Source organism: Anser cygnoides, chromosome 16 (assembly GCF_040182565.1).
Source record: "Anser cygnoides isolate HZ-2024a breed goose chromosome 16, Taihu_goose_T2T_genome, whole genome shotgun sequence".
Classification (NCBI taxonomy): domain Eukaryota; kingdom Metazoa; phylum Chordata; class Aves; order Anseriformes; family Anatidae; genus Anser; species Anser cygnoides.
The window spans coordinates 2118979-2132178 of record NC_089888.1 but is presented as its reverse complement, the minus strand read 5'-3'; the positions used below and the strand labels follow the sequence as shown (position 1 = coordinate 2132178).

At 50.8% G+C, this 13200-nt stretch overlaps 2 protein-coding genes across 5 annotated transcripts in view; one reads left to right on the top strand and one right to left on the bottom strand.

Annotated features, from left to right (window-relative positions):
- Positions 1 to 10882, bottom strand: part of LOC106040825 (uncharacterized) — a 34191-nt gene extending 23309 nt beyond the window's left edge. The window contains exons 1-2 of one of the 3 annotated variants that reach the window (XM_048074711.2): positions 10731 to 10882; positions 1105 to 1234 (exon numbers count right to left, since the gene is read on the bottom strand). The gene's annotated coding sequence lies outside the window, so the exon portion shown is untranslated. Of the gene's footprint in view, positions 1 to 1104; positions 1235 to 3023; positions 5652 to 10730 lie in introns of those variants that run through there. The other 2 variants (XM_048074710.2, XM_048074712.2) reach the window with 2 other exon arrangements.
- NPBWR2 (neuropeptides B and W receptor 2) lies at positions 5965 to 9077 on the top strand. 2 transcript variants are annotated; one of them, XM_066978298.1, is made up of 4 exons: positions 5965 to 6159; positions 6247 to 6445; positions 6821 to 6952; positions 7454 to 9077. In XM_066978298.1, exon 4 carries the CDS (start codon positions 8079 to 8081, stop codon positions 9075 to 9077), a length of 999 nt encoding a protein of 332 aa, XP_066834399.1. In that variant the 5' UTR covers positions 5965 to 6159; positions 6247 to 6445; positions 6821 to 6952; positions 7454 to 8078. The 2 variants fall into 2 exon arrangements, with proteins under 2 accessions (XP_066834399.1, XP_066834398.1); XM_066978297.1 differs by lacking the exons at positions 5965 to 6159; positions 6247 to 6445 and having other exon boundaries at positions 6491 to 6952.
- Positions 10883 to 13200: the final 2318 nt, after the last annotated feature.

Genomic DNA, 13200 nt, shown 5'->3' with positions numbered 1-13200 from the left:
CTGCTGGCAGTCTCCCAGACAAACGTGTCCCCGTGCTGCAGCTGAGCTTTACCACTTAAGTTTCCTTGCATCAGCTGAGCCTCCTGGGTGCTAACTCCAAGCACACATGGGACAAGACATGCCATTGTAAGCTTTTTTACCATGGTTTGCATGAGTTTGCCTTCCCTTGTGCTTGGAGGGAGCAGCACACACACTGTTAGCCCAGCTGCTAAGCCTGCAGCCCAGACAAGCTGGCATTCGCACCACAAGGACCAATGGTTTGCCTCTCACACCAGTTTCCCTCCAGCCCAGGATACCCCCTCAGCCCTGTCAGGGCTGTAGCAGGATCCTACCAGCTCCACGTCGTATGGAGCAGACCAAGGAGTGCTGCAAAGCTACTCAGGAAAGAGAGATGTTATTGCAGACCTACAGCTTCCTCACCTTCACCCTCTTGGCCATATGTCGAGGATGCTCAGCCTTAACCCCCCCAAAAGGCAGCACACAGAGGTTGCAAAAACCTCTATTCCTGCTCACTCCCAGCTGCTGCACGGTTCTGCTGAGCCCACGAACCTGCCAGGGAGCAGCACTGCCAGCCCCTGATTGCAGCGAGGAGTTCATCGCATCCTCCCGGTAAATTAGGATGTTCTGGAGGACAGACGAGTAATTGATTGCTAAGTAACCTGCAGAGACATGAAACCGCTCAGCAGTTATCTAGTACTCACTAAGCAACACAAAAAGGTTATTGATGCAGTTGGGGAGCGTTTCTGTACGGCGTGCGCTCCCGTAACTCCTGACATCCGAGGCAGAGAAACGCATCACTTAGCATTTACAAGCAGCAAGCAATTCTTATTACAAAAATCAGCCTCCTGGCAAGGAGCCTCGGTGAGAGCCTGCAGGAACCAGTGGGAACGGACCGCTTACAAGGAAACCCTTTTTGTCCACCTTCAAGTGAAATTGAGGAGCCAGATCTCACAAAGCCCACACGTGGTCTGTGCCAGTACGATGACACTCTGATATTACTGAGGATCACTGGTATTGTGAGTGGAAAGATTTATTCGGTCCTAACACAGCCCTCCAACACAGAATGCCTCCTCCTGCTCCATCAGCTTGTCTGGAATTACTCACCTGGCAGGAGGCCTGGCCCCAGGGAGCTCCGTGCTTCAGAAACTGTTCTCTATGGAAGAGAGATTTGGTGTTTTCTTCCCCCCTGCTTCGCCTCCACAAGAATTTGAAACACCTTCTGTGATTTGATTGCCTAGAATTGAAGTTGCATCAATAGGATTTCAGTCTGGGAGCAGCTTTCCCCACACACGTACAGTGTGCAAACACCATGCTGCGACCTGGCAGCTTCATTTCCCCAGGGAATTTGATTTTAGGGGGGGGTTGCTTTGTGACTGCCTAGGATTTGGGGTCCAAATTAAGCTTAAAGGGAGATGAATCAGGTCCTACTGATTTATGTTTGCTGCTCTTTTGGTTATTTCTGGCACACATACTAAAACTATCCCTACCTTCATTTGCTTGGAGCCAAATGCCCGTTACATCCATGCCCATAGGGGGCAGATGAGGAGGGTCCAGAAGCTTGAAGCCTCAATCCACAGCAATACCTTTGGGTGTATATATATTTTTTTTTGGCATTTCACAACACACCATTTCCTACTGAGGCTCGCCTCTGTTATGCAACTTTCATTTGCTCCATCTCATGCTGAAACTCAACAAGGATCATGCTTTCAAAAACTGAATTATCATTAGCAGGTATTTGGCTACACAGATCGCGATGACCTAGTCAGGCAGGCACAAGCTGCAAAAGTGAGCCGTAATAAATGATTTTAGTTCAAAGCCATAGAGTAACATTTGGCTACACTCAAATCCAGCCTCCTACTTTTCCCTTCCCCCCCCAAGTATAATTGATGATATCATAAACTCATAACCTGCTATCTTGGTTCGCCTGAAGAGCATTCGTAGAAAGGTGCCAGCTCTGTGCAATCACCCTAGAATGCATTGTGCCAGAAGACAGATTTCACACTTTTTAAAAAAAATCTAAACAATGAACATTGTACAAAATATTAAAACATTTTTCTAAGACATGGTATTAACATGGAGATGAGTCATTTCACTGTCATAACACCAGTGGGGAAGGGGAGCTGGAGTGAACAAAGCAAATTCATTCAGCAGCAATTTGCACTCCATAACCCTCCGATGATTAGCCTTTTAGGCCAGACGAGCTCCGCTACTTAAGCAGAAGAGGTGACACATTTAGCTGTTGCTTAGGGATATTGGAATATATTGCACAGAGCCTGCTCCCCAGCGAGCATCCCCAAAGAGCTCTGTGCTGGCTTTCTGCGGATGCATTAACCCCGTTGCAACGCCTTGGTTTGCAGTCACGCAGCTCTCAAAGCAAGACCAGGAGTGACAGGGGGTGACCTCCCAGAAGTGACATTTTAGATGTGTTTAGAAAAAGTCAAGGCAGCAACTTGTACCACCTGAAAGCGGCTCAGAGGCTCCAAGGGCCATTAGCAGCTCTGCAATAAGCAGTTTAATAGCAAGTAAATGAGGTACAGTTCCTGCACGGGGTGCTGGTGTGCAGCATGGTACCAGCCAGCACACGTGTCCTGCAGAACCCCAGGGCTGCCAGCAGCAGGTCACCAGAAAGCGCCTCATGGATGAGGAGCCAGGAGAAGAACAGCAAAACTCTACCTGCTCACACCCATTTCTTTTCCACACATCAGTTAGAATAGTTAACCTGCTTTTATTTCTCCTTTTGAAGTAGGATTCTGGTCCTTTTAAAGTAGGGCTGCTTAAAGTAGGGTCCCTATGCCTTGCTTGCTACCTCTGCAAACCAAAGGACTGTGCTGGAGAATCCCCAGATATCTACGTTGTGCATATCTGCTCTAACAGCTGGGAGGAAAACGTAATCCTGTTAACATTTCAGTGGTAATTGGTAGGTTCGAGGGTTAACAGCATTCCAAGATGACTGCGAAAGCAAGCAATTAGCTGTACCCTGGAGCACCCCAGCACAAGGCACTGTCACACGATGTTTTTTTTACCTCGCAGGTACAGGTCCTGAAGCCAGCTTGCATGACAGCCGTGACTCACATGGGCTGACGGAAGAAACCTGAGATAGGGAACAGCGAGAGCTCAAAGCCCGGAAGATAACTCCCGTCCCGCAGAAGATTTGGGGTTTATCAAGAGCCGTGAGGAAGCTCCTGGCCATGGCAGCCCCGCAGGAAGGAGCAGGCAGCTCCAGCCGCCCACCACCTCCCGCTTCTGTGCCTTTCATCCCCCATCACCGCTGGCCTGAGGAAATTACTCACACAGCATTTATCTTAATCGCTCCCCTGCAGAGGCAGCTATGGAGCAGTTATTGATATATCCCTCACCTGACAAGAACAGGCCATTTATAGGACTCATTACTCCTTTTCTTTTTTCAAAGCACCTCCAGTCTTTGCCTTCACTCCAGCTTGCAGCAGGCTGGATTTCAGCAGCTGCTGGATCCATCACAATCGGTATTCACCATTCAGAGGCACTTTCCTGACCCCCAGCTCACCAGTTTCCCACTGGAGATGTCTGCTCCATCCCCCAGCAAAACCAGCACCCTCCACCTGGCTCCTAGGGACGTCCCACAAGGTGGGCACCATCTCCCACCCAAGCCAACCTGTCTCGTTTTGGCCCAGAAGGGTTGGGAAGCTGCTGCAGATGTCCTGGATCATGGTCAAGGACAGAAACACCCAGCACATGGGTGACAAATAAGCCTGGATTTCTCCTTTTCAGCTCACCTGGACACTCACCAACTGCTCCTTTGCCAAGCCAGTGCCACACCGAGGAGGAGCAGGAGGTTACTGGGAGTAATGGTGTCCAAATCCCACAAACACCCAGGCAGGAACCAGTGCAGCTCAGGACAAGCAGCTCCAAGGTGTCCTACCATAAATAACCTCACACTGTCATGGCTCACCAGAAGCCATAGCCTACAGATGGTTTGACATAGTCGGTTTGGGATGTCAACCTGCAGCGCCACAGCACCTCATACAAATAAATCACCCTAATAACCAGCGTCTGCAAGACAGTCAGCAGAGAACATTTTGTTTTGGTGAGCAGCGTACTGATCGCACATTTGTGTCCTGGAGATGAACTTGACTCTTTGAAAGCAGCTGGAGCCCAGTGGAACAGGATCTTGTCCCCAACAGTCCCTCAGAGGGGAACCGAATCCATCTTATCAGGTCGGGAACAACCCCAGGACTCCTGGTGGCTGCAGGAGCTCCAGTCTCACCCCAGGGCTGCTGCTGGGCAGAGGCTGAGCCCAGCACTGCACAAGTCCTCCTCTTCCAGAGCTGGGAAGTGAAGCTGTCCCTTCAGGTGTCCAGGAAAGCAGGAGTAATCCAAATCCACACCTGGTCTGTGAGACTGCACCCTCCCTGCAAGCCCCATCTTTTCAGACACTTTCTTCATCGTTTCTTCATCGCTTTCTTTCCCTTTGCACCACTGACTCAAGCTGCACGCTATCAACATGGGTTACAAGAATTAAAACCATCTCCATCACATGGATCTGACAGGGCAGAAACCCTGTCCCTCTTGCACCGTGCTGGTGACAGGGCTCTTTGCACAAGGACACGTGCAAATAGCTCAGAGGGAAGACGCAGCTTGTACCCTTTGTAGCAGCAACTTGAAATTGGTGCTCGGTTTCAGGGCTTCGTGCAAAAGCCAGTTCCAAGGTAAGAATGAGGGGAGTGAAAGGACAGCCTCTCAGCTCTCCCAGATCCCTGTGCTTTATGCGGGAATATACAAGGATTTTTATTGCAAACACAATCTTCTGCCCTGAGGAACAGATCAGGATCACAATACTTCTACCTTTCAATAGCAACAAGCAATACCTCTGCGCTCACACCTCTCCGCATCACCTTAAGGTACAATTTGCAAGAAAGAAGGAAATTTCACTGGCCTCTTCCCCCCGTGAGATGTGGTCTGCGTGCGAGGGACACCCTGACTGCTCACACTGAAAACAGCTGCTCTAAGGTCAGACGGGTAGCGTGCACAAGATCCGCCGTATGGATTTTGCTTTGAAAGGCTTGTTCAGGCTGCCAGCCTCTTTTCTGGGAATTAATTTGGAGGCAAACAAGTCACGCCCTGTAAGAAGAGACGGTGACACTGTCAGAGCTGCGTCAGCTCCTCCGCTCCCCTCCGTCTCCCAGCACTAATGGGGCTCCCCCTTGTCTTCATCCAGAGAGAATTATTCCTCAAAGCGCTGGAAACGAAGTGAGCCGTAACCCGTAAGGCAGCAGCAGGTGCTCCCTAATGAGGGCACCGCGTATCACAAGGAAGATCAAGGTCAGAGTCCAAGGAGTGGGACCAGGCTCACCCAAGCTCATCCCCAGGATGCTCCCAAGCAGCCTCGCAGTGTGGGTAGATCCAGCCCCCAGGTGATATTCCCACAGTGATGGGCTCACCTGAACATCAGCTGCACCTGCAGGAGCCCTGGGCATCCAGCCCTTGCCTGCCTGCACACGCTGAGCTCGGATCTGGGCAAGTTTGACAAGCTCGGGTTCCTCCTGTTAGAAATATTTTTCCCCAGAGAACCTCTGTGCAAACAGTAAATTTGACATTTCATTCTCCTGAAATTTTGTCTTCCAGTATTTCTTTTTCCTTGACAATGACAACTGATTCCCCCAAAAAATGCCTTCCCACTGCAGACCCATCCAAACCCAGCTTCCCTTAAAACTACTTAAAAAAACTTCCCCAAGAGAACACAAGGGCAGCTCTAGGGGTCTATGATCTGAAGTAACACCCCCATCATTGCTATGGATATTCTGGGGGCAAACTTCACTTTGTTTAATTTTGCCAAGGTCTAACAGCTGGTGGGATTTTGGTAGAGATACAGAAAACATCTGCAAGAGCTGTACACCAGGCAAGGAAAAAAAAAATCCCTGTCTGCTGAAAAGTCAGCTATACCCACGGCCTTTAAGGAGGTACTTCTGAGTGCAAAGCGTTTTGTTCATCCCAGTTACTGGTGCACAGGAGCCTTGCCAGAAGAGGGTAAACACCCACGGAAAAAGGAACAAAGTCAAACGCAGCCCTTGGCTGCGGGGCTCATTGAACCAGTGACCGCCTGGTTCAGGAATGACACCGCGCACTGGCAGGCAGAGCCCTGCTGGATGCCTGCATTTCCTCTCCCCTGGTTCTAAAACAAAGGTCAGGCAACCTCCAGCTGGGTGCTGCGTTTAAAAGAATAAAGGAGAGCCAAGATGACCCTCGATTTCCTTTTTCCTCTTTTTACAGGGACATGAAAAGGAAGGGATCTCATGCTGTTCCTGGCTTTGTTATTTAACCTGAGTGTGTTTCTGCCAGGCTTCGCAGGACCCCTGCACCTCACCAAGCACATCCCAGGATTTAGCTGCATTTCCAAGAGATGGACCCAGCTGGGGGGAAGTCAGCTGAGCTCCCCCGGAGCAGCTGAAGCCTGCAGGGATCTGGCAAGGTATGTCTGTTTATTTGTTCATTATGAGCTCTGTAATGGTGTGTACCCTCCTCCCACTCCCTCCCTCCACACACATTTGTGCATCTTCCCTGGTTAAAAACAGCCGGTGCTCCCCTGGTGAAACATTTTAACACACACACACCAGCACTTCACACATCCCTCACTCAAACAGCCACAGCGTGACAGCCCTGGGTGCTGCCTGTGCACTCCAACCTCTCCCCCATTCCCGAAGAGAGCCGCCCTGGTGCAACAGCCGCTCACCAGCATCTCCCTCCTTCCCTATTTAAATAGCCCAGCACGGACAGAACTTTCTCCCCCCCTTTTTTCCCTGGTGAGAAGGAGTGCTAATTACTCCGACGTGCGATGCACACACAGGCACCATGCTGATATGATTGCAAGGACCGGTAACGTCAGCATCCCGGGGACCCTCCTCCGGCTGGGAGCAGAGGGAAGAGGCTCAGCCGTGCGGAGCAGCAGGTGCCGGAGGCAGCCGGAGCCACTCGCCAGGTAAGGGGCACTCCAAGCCCAACGCTGCTCTTCCTGCTCAGTTTCTTGGCGTGCCACCGCTAGCGGAGCGAGGCACTTCTCTCTGCAGAGCCTGGGGACCAGTTGCCAAACCTTTGATCTTGGCAGGAGGTCGGCTGTTTGCTCGCTTCCCTGCGGAGGAATTCTCGGAAGCATGGGTCAGGCAATAGCGGTGGTGGAGGTGGAAGCTGCGAGGGAGGTGTAAACAGACAGGGGGACTCTTGCTTTGACTCTAAAGCAGATTTGCTTTCAGGGTACTCCCCACCTTTTTCAGTCTGGATAGCCCTGAACTTTGGAGATTCACAGGTTTTTCTGTCTGTGACAAGTTTTGTGTACTGCCACAAATGCACGCAGTGAGCATGGTCTGATACCATAACCTATACACAATTTAAAAAGTTACTTTACATGTGGGTTAAGCCTCTTTAACTGCATTTTAGAAATATTCCTTCAACTCTGTTTTTTCACCCTTCCTTCTCTTGATAGGGGACCCCTGGTGTGAGGAGCAGCCGCACCAGAAACTCCCTCCCTGTGCGTGCAGTCTCAGCCGGAGAAACAAGTTTGAAGTCCCCAGCACAAAGAAAGGCATTAATTAAATACAACAACGCTTCTGCTCTGACACGGAAAAAAAAAGCCCTGCAAGTGGGAGAGCAGCCAGCCCTCAAGTCCTCTGAGAGCTGAGAGAAGCCGGCCGGGCACAAAGCTCCCTCCCTGCCTTCCTCACTCCTGCAGCCCCCAGGACTCATGCTGCAGATGGCTGAACAGGAGCCACTTCACCTCCCCAGCAGAGAAAAGCCACGGCTCACCTACATCCTCTCCAAGAGAGGAGAGGTTCGACTTGCATAGGGAGATACAATCCGTATTTGCTTTGTTCATGGAGCTTTCTGCATCATTCAATTTTTTTTTTTTCCCTGCTCATTTCAAAAATCTGACTTCTCCCATGGTAGCAAACAGAGGTAAGTGACGTTACCCATGCTGCCTCAACTCACTCTTCGGAAATAACCTGATTCTAGATGATAGAGCAGCTTTGTACCATACAGGATAAAAGGTTCTCCCTCCTGGGCTAGCAAGGCTTTCAGTGACTTCGGAGGGCAGCCTGTGACCAGCAGGCATGGGGAACAGCTCTCTCTGGGATGGTCTGAACAGCACCTGCAGCAGTGCAGGCAACAGCTGCTACCCGGACAGCAGCATGAGGTTCAACTTCTCCTTCCAAGAGCAAGCAGCCGATTTCTATGTTGTCCTCCCTGTGATTTACTCCGTGATTTGCGCTGTTGGGCTCACAGGCAACACCGCTGTTATCTATGTGATCCTCAAGGCTCCTAAGATGAAGACTGTGACAAACATGTTCATCCTGAACCTTGCCATAGCTGACGACTTGTTCACACTTGTCTTACCCATTAATATTGCTGAGCACCTCCTGCACTACTGGCCCTTTGGAGAAGTCCTCTGCAAGGTCATCTTGTCCATAGACCACTACAACATCTTCTCCAGTATTTATTTCTTAACTGTCATGAGCATAGACCGGTATCTGGTCGTACTGGCCACAGTAAAGTCCAAGAGGATGCCACATCGTACGTACCGAGCAGCCAGGATCGTCAGTTTGTGCATCTGGATCCTAGTCACCATCATAGTTCTCCCCTTCATCATCTTTGCTAACGTCTATGTGGATGACCTGGAGATCAAGAGTTGTGGTCTAAATTTCCCCAAGCCCGAAAGGTTTTGGTTCAAAGCCAGCAGGATCTATACCCTCATCCTTGGCTTCGCCATTCCAGTATCCACCATCTGCATCCTCTACACCATGATGCTGTACAAGCTGAGGAACATGCACTTGAACTCTAACGCTAAAGCCCTGGACAAAGCCAAGAAGAAAGTCACTATCATGGTCTTCATCGTCCTGGCCGTGTGTCTCTTCTGCTGGACCCCCTTCCACTTGGCCACCATTGTGGCTTTGACCACTGACTTGCCCCAGACCTCCATGGTCATTGGCATATCCTACTTCATCACCAGCCTAAGCTATGCCAATTCCTGCTTGAATCCCTTCTTGTACGCCTTCCTGGATGACAGCTTTCGGAAAAGTTTCCGGAAGATGCTGGAATGCAGAACTTCTTAAGCACGGGGCCGGGGCTCGCAGATCCCTTCCCTCCCACAGCTCTGCAGGGGCAACTTTGCAAACTTAGGGGAACACTTAATGAATGCACAACCTTTCTCTTTATTTTACATGTATGTGTATGTCTATCATCATTCCCAAATTTTGTCCTGCTTACTTGCCAGTCTTGCATTTTCCCCTCCCCGCATCCCCAAACATCTCAGAATCGCATCACTACGTTCTTATTTTTAATCACACACCCCAAAGCACTAAGGACAGAACTTCCCTTTTAAGTTTGCTTCTGCTCCATGGCAGTCCTTTATTGCCACCTGCTGTACAGCACAGAGAAGCTGAAGAGCAGCTTTCAGATTAAGGGGTTGTTCAGTTCTCAACAGCTGTGTTATCTGGGGGATGGTTTGATGCAGCAGAGCCAACACGCACTTTGTGTCATAACAAAACAGAGGATGCAAGATGAGTATTTGGAAGAATATTTCATGTTCACATGTGCACAGGTGTTGTGGCCTTGTTTTTGACTGAGGGATGTCTATTCCACTCCCACAGCCAGATTTCTTCTTTCCTGAACTGGTAACACAAGTTAAATTTAAACCAAAAAGCAAAACCTGTGTCTTAAAAGTGATATCCAACACCGTATAAATATTTCAGCAACTGTAGTAATTTGTGTTAGAAATTATTTTTAACTGATTGTTTCTGTTAAATGTCAAATATATATTTATTTAAGAGTGACTGATGAAATAAACTTCATGGGGAAAAAAATGGTCCCTCTTTCTCTGAAGAAACCCTGTGCTACTTGTCCCACGTCATTGCTATATGCATTGCATTTTATCTACTGTAAAATCAGAAGTCACCAATTTGTAACAGATCAGGTGTTTTGTAAGCCACAAACAAATCAGGTGTTTTGCTGCCCTCACCATGGCTTTCCCCCGACCAGCTCAAAGCACAGGTGAATATCTACCCATATAACATTAAATACTTATAAATAGGTACCTCGTTTGCCCCAAAATACCTGTAAGCTCTTATCTATGCTACTAGACCCATGCGCTAGCTTACAGAAAAGTTTTTTACAGAAAAGTTTTTATGCACATTTGTGACCAGCTTGCAGCACTCGAGCTGTTTCAGTGTTTCCCGTTTGCAGGTCAGGGAGGCGACCTGCAGGACACGGTACAACAGGAGCAGTGGTGTAGCCACCAGAGCGCCTTGCTAAGTGTGAGGGGAAATTTTCAACCGAAGCAATACTGAAAACTCACTGCAGTCATCGTCACCCTAAAAAACACCTGATACCAGCCCTTGTGCTAGGGCAGCAGGCCCAGCTGAGCACAGCACTCGCTGTCCTGGAGGGCTGTGGTAAGGGGCCTGCCTGGGGCAAGATTGGTCTCACACCCCTTAGCCTCCCTAGGGGTCTATATTAACTGTTTTAAGTTAAAACTTGCGAAATAAGTTTTTCTCAAAAAAAACTCAGGTCTCATTTACAATGAGACACACTTAAGCTTTTTTTCCCCTGTCTTTTCCTCACTTTCCCTTCTTCAGCTTGGGACAGGGAAAGCTCCCTGGCCCTAAAGGCACCAAGCTGGGCCCTGACCGGTCCGCCCCCCCGCCAGGAAGGGGCAGAATGGGTGAATCAAAAGAATAGGGGATAGAGACAAGCTACAGCACACCTACCTGAGCCCACCCACGAGACAAGATACCAAGAACGTAGGTTCTCCCAGAAAACAAGGATGAAGAGGAGGGTGCACCCCAAGGTCCATCCAGGATACCACACTAGGAGGGGAGGGCTCTGGTGGCAGCACCCAGCTTAAATGGGTTCCTGGAGAGGGTGGGGGCCTGGGGCAGCCCCCAGGTGAGGCCGCTCAGGGTGATTCAGGCCTGTGAGTGCCCTCAGGGCTCTGGCACCATAATTAGCAGCCTTTGATACATCATAAAGGCAATTCCACATTTCCCTTTTAGAGAACCGAAAGGGATTTGTGAACATAAAGTCATTTGTATCGCCTTCTCCAGAATAAAAGTGTTAATTTTGGAAAAATTTGGAGGGTTGGGGTGATGCGGGTGGTTGATTCTGGGCAGAAAGCTGGGGGCCGTGTCCCGACCACCTCCCGAGGGCAGGAGGCGGGTGCTGGCAGCAGCAGGGTGCTGGGGTGCTCCGAGGCCCCTGGGAGCAGAGACAGGGCACCACAAGCACCCGGGCTGCGACAGGCACCCACCGCTTCAGCACGGCTGCCATCTGCTGGCAACAGGCTCCGGAGGGGGGGAAAAAAACCTCGGGGTCCCCAAAGCTGGCTCCTGGGGTGCCACCGAGCACCCGGCTTCTCCGCTTAGGTCCAACGCCAACGCTCGTCGGCGTCAGGTCTGCAGGAAAGGCAGCAAAGCCCCTGTCGAGCTGAAATCACCCTCGTTCAGAGCCAAGTGTCATTGATGGAGCTTTTTCCCTTTCAGTCCTGTTTCACAACAGCCACAAAATCAGCATGGCTGAGGTTGGGGGCACCTGTGGAGATCGCCCAGCCCGACATCCCCCGCTCAAGCAGCCCCTGCTGCAGGTTGCCCTGACCGTGTCCACACCAGTTTTAAATATCTCCAAGCACGGAGAAGCCACAGCCTCTCTGGGTACTGCACCACCCTCGCAGCAGTGTTTTTTTTTCCCACATTTGAACAGAATTTCCTGTATTTCAGTTTGCACCTTAGCCTCCTGTCTGAGCACAGCCGAGAAAGGTGTGATCCCATTTTCTCCGCATCCTCCAGCAGATATTTGGCCGAGGGGTCCCAGCGGTCCCATGCTGTTGTCAGCATCCTGCCTGCAGCCCTGCTTTTCTCTGTCAAACGCTCGAGGCAGGAGCCCCAGCTCCTCTTTGCTTCCATGGGGTGCCCAAGGAGAGGAAGGGGTTGCTCTGACCGAGGTCTCCCCCGTGTGCGGAGGATGTCCTGCTGCCACGGGTGCAGGAGATGGTGGCGTGCATGCCAAACGGCGCCCTGTGCTGCAGCAGCCCCGCGGCACTAAGCGGCACTCTCCGCTTTTCTTTGCAGCCCCGCAGCACTGCTGGGCTGCACGCAAGGGAGCTGCCTGCGAGGCTGCGTGCTCGGGCAGAGCCTCTGAACACGCACCCGGAGCCTGGCTGCTGCTGCTGCTGCTGCTGCTGGGAGGGCAAAAATCAGGGCGGAGGGGACACTTCCCTGCTCTTTGCACAAGTTCACCCTGCAGAAAACCTGCACGTCTGCTCATCCGTCTGAATCGGGCTGGTTTGCTGCAGACAAGCATTAGCCGTGCCTTGAACACCGGAGGCAGGGAAATAAATGCCCTTAACGAGTCACCTAATAAATCCCCTGCTACCACTCTGCTAACCCAAGCATCTCTCCCAGGGTCCCCAGGGTTGCAGGGGGCTCCACCAGCAACCCTCCCTCCCTTCCAGCCCCTTCCAGCTGGCCGTGCATCAAGCAGGGAAGCCGGCTCAGCCCCAAAGCCGAAGATGAGCTTCCTTCTGGGATGCCTGTGTGAGTGCAAAGGTGCTGGGCAACCTCGCAGCTCCCTGGCTACGGCAGGAGCTGGAGGCTTTCGGCTTGCTCCTGCGTGCTGCAGCAGCTGGGGGAAGGCAGGGGCTCCTGCCTGCCCCCCACCAGGCAGGACATCAGGACATCACCTGCCCCTTGGGGACTGGGGGACTGTGCTTTGTCAGCCTCAGGAGATGGAAAAAGATGCATTTTGCACCCCAGAAACAGGAATGAGGGCTCATATTCCCACCACAGACTTTAAATGCAGGCACCTGAGACATGGAGCAGGGATCCGAAATCACTGTTGCTTTTTAAGCCTTCATGCTGCAGCAAGAAATTCTGTTTGTCTCGGTCAATTGTGCTCGCTGGAGTTGTGCCGTAGCTCGTTCCCCTGCGAAGCTGTAATCCCCTGGTACCTGAGCAGTCTCACACCATCTCCTGCTGCTGGTCACGATTTTGGGTGAGAAATTAAATAATTCTCCAGCGAGGAATGAAGGCCCAGCTCTCAAGCATATTTAGATTAAAAAAAAAAAAAAAACCACTGAGAAGAGAAATTAAAAATGGATGAGCAAAAACTCTATATAGAGGAATACAGTAGATATGAAGCAGAACGGTCTGTAGCTGATACTGTTAAAAGCCATCCAAGGGAGAT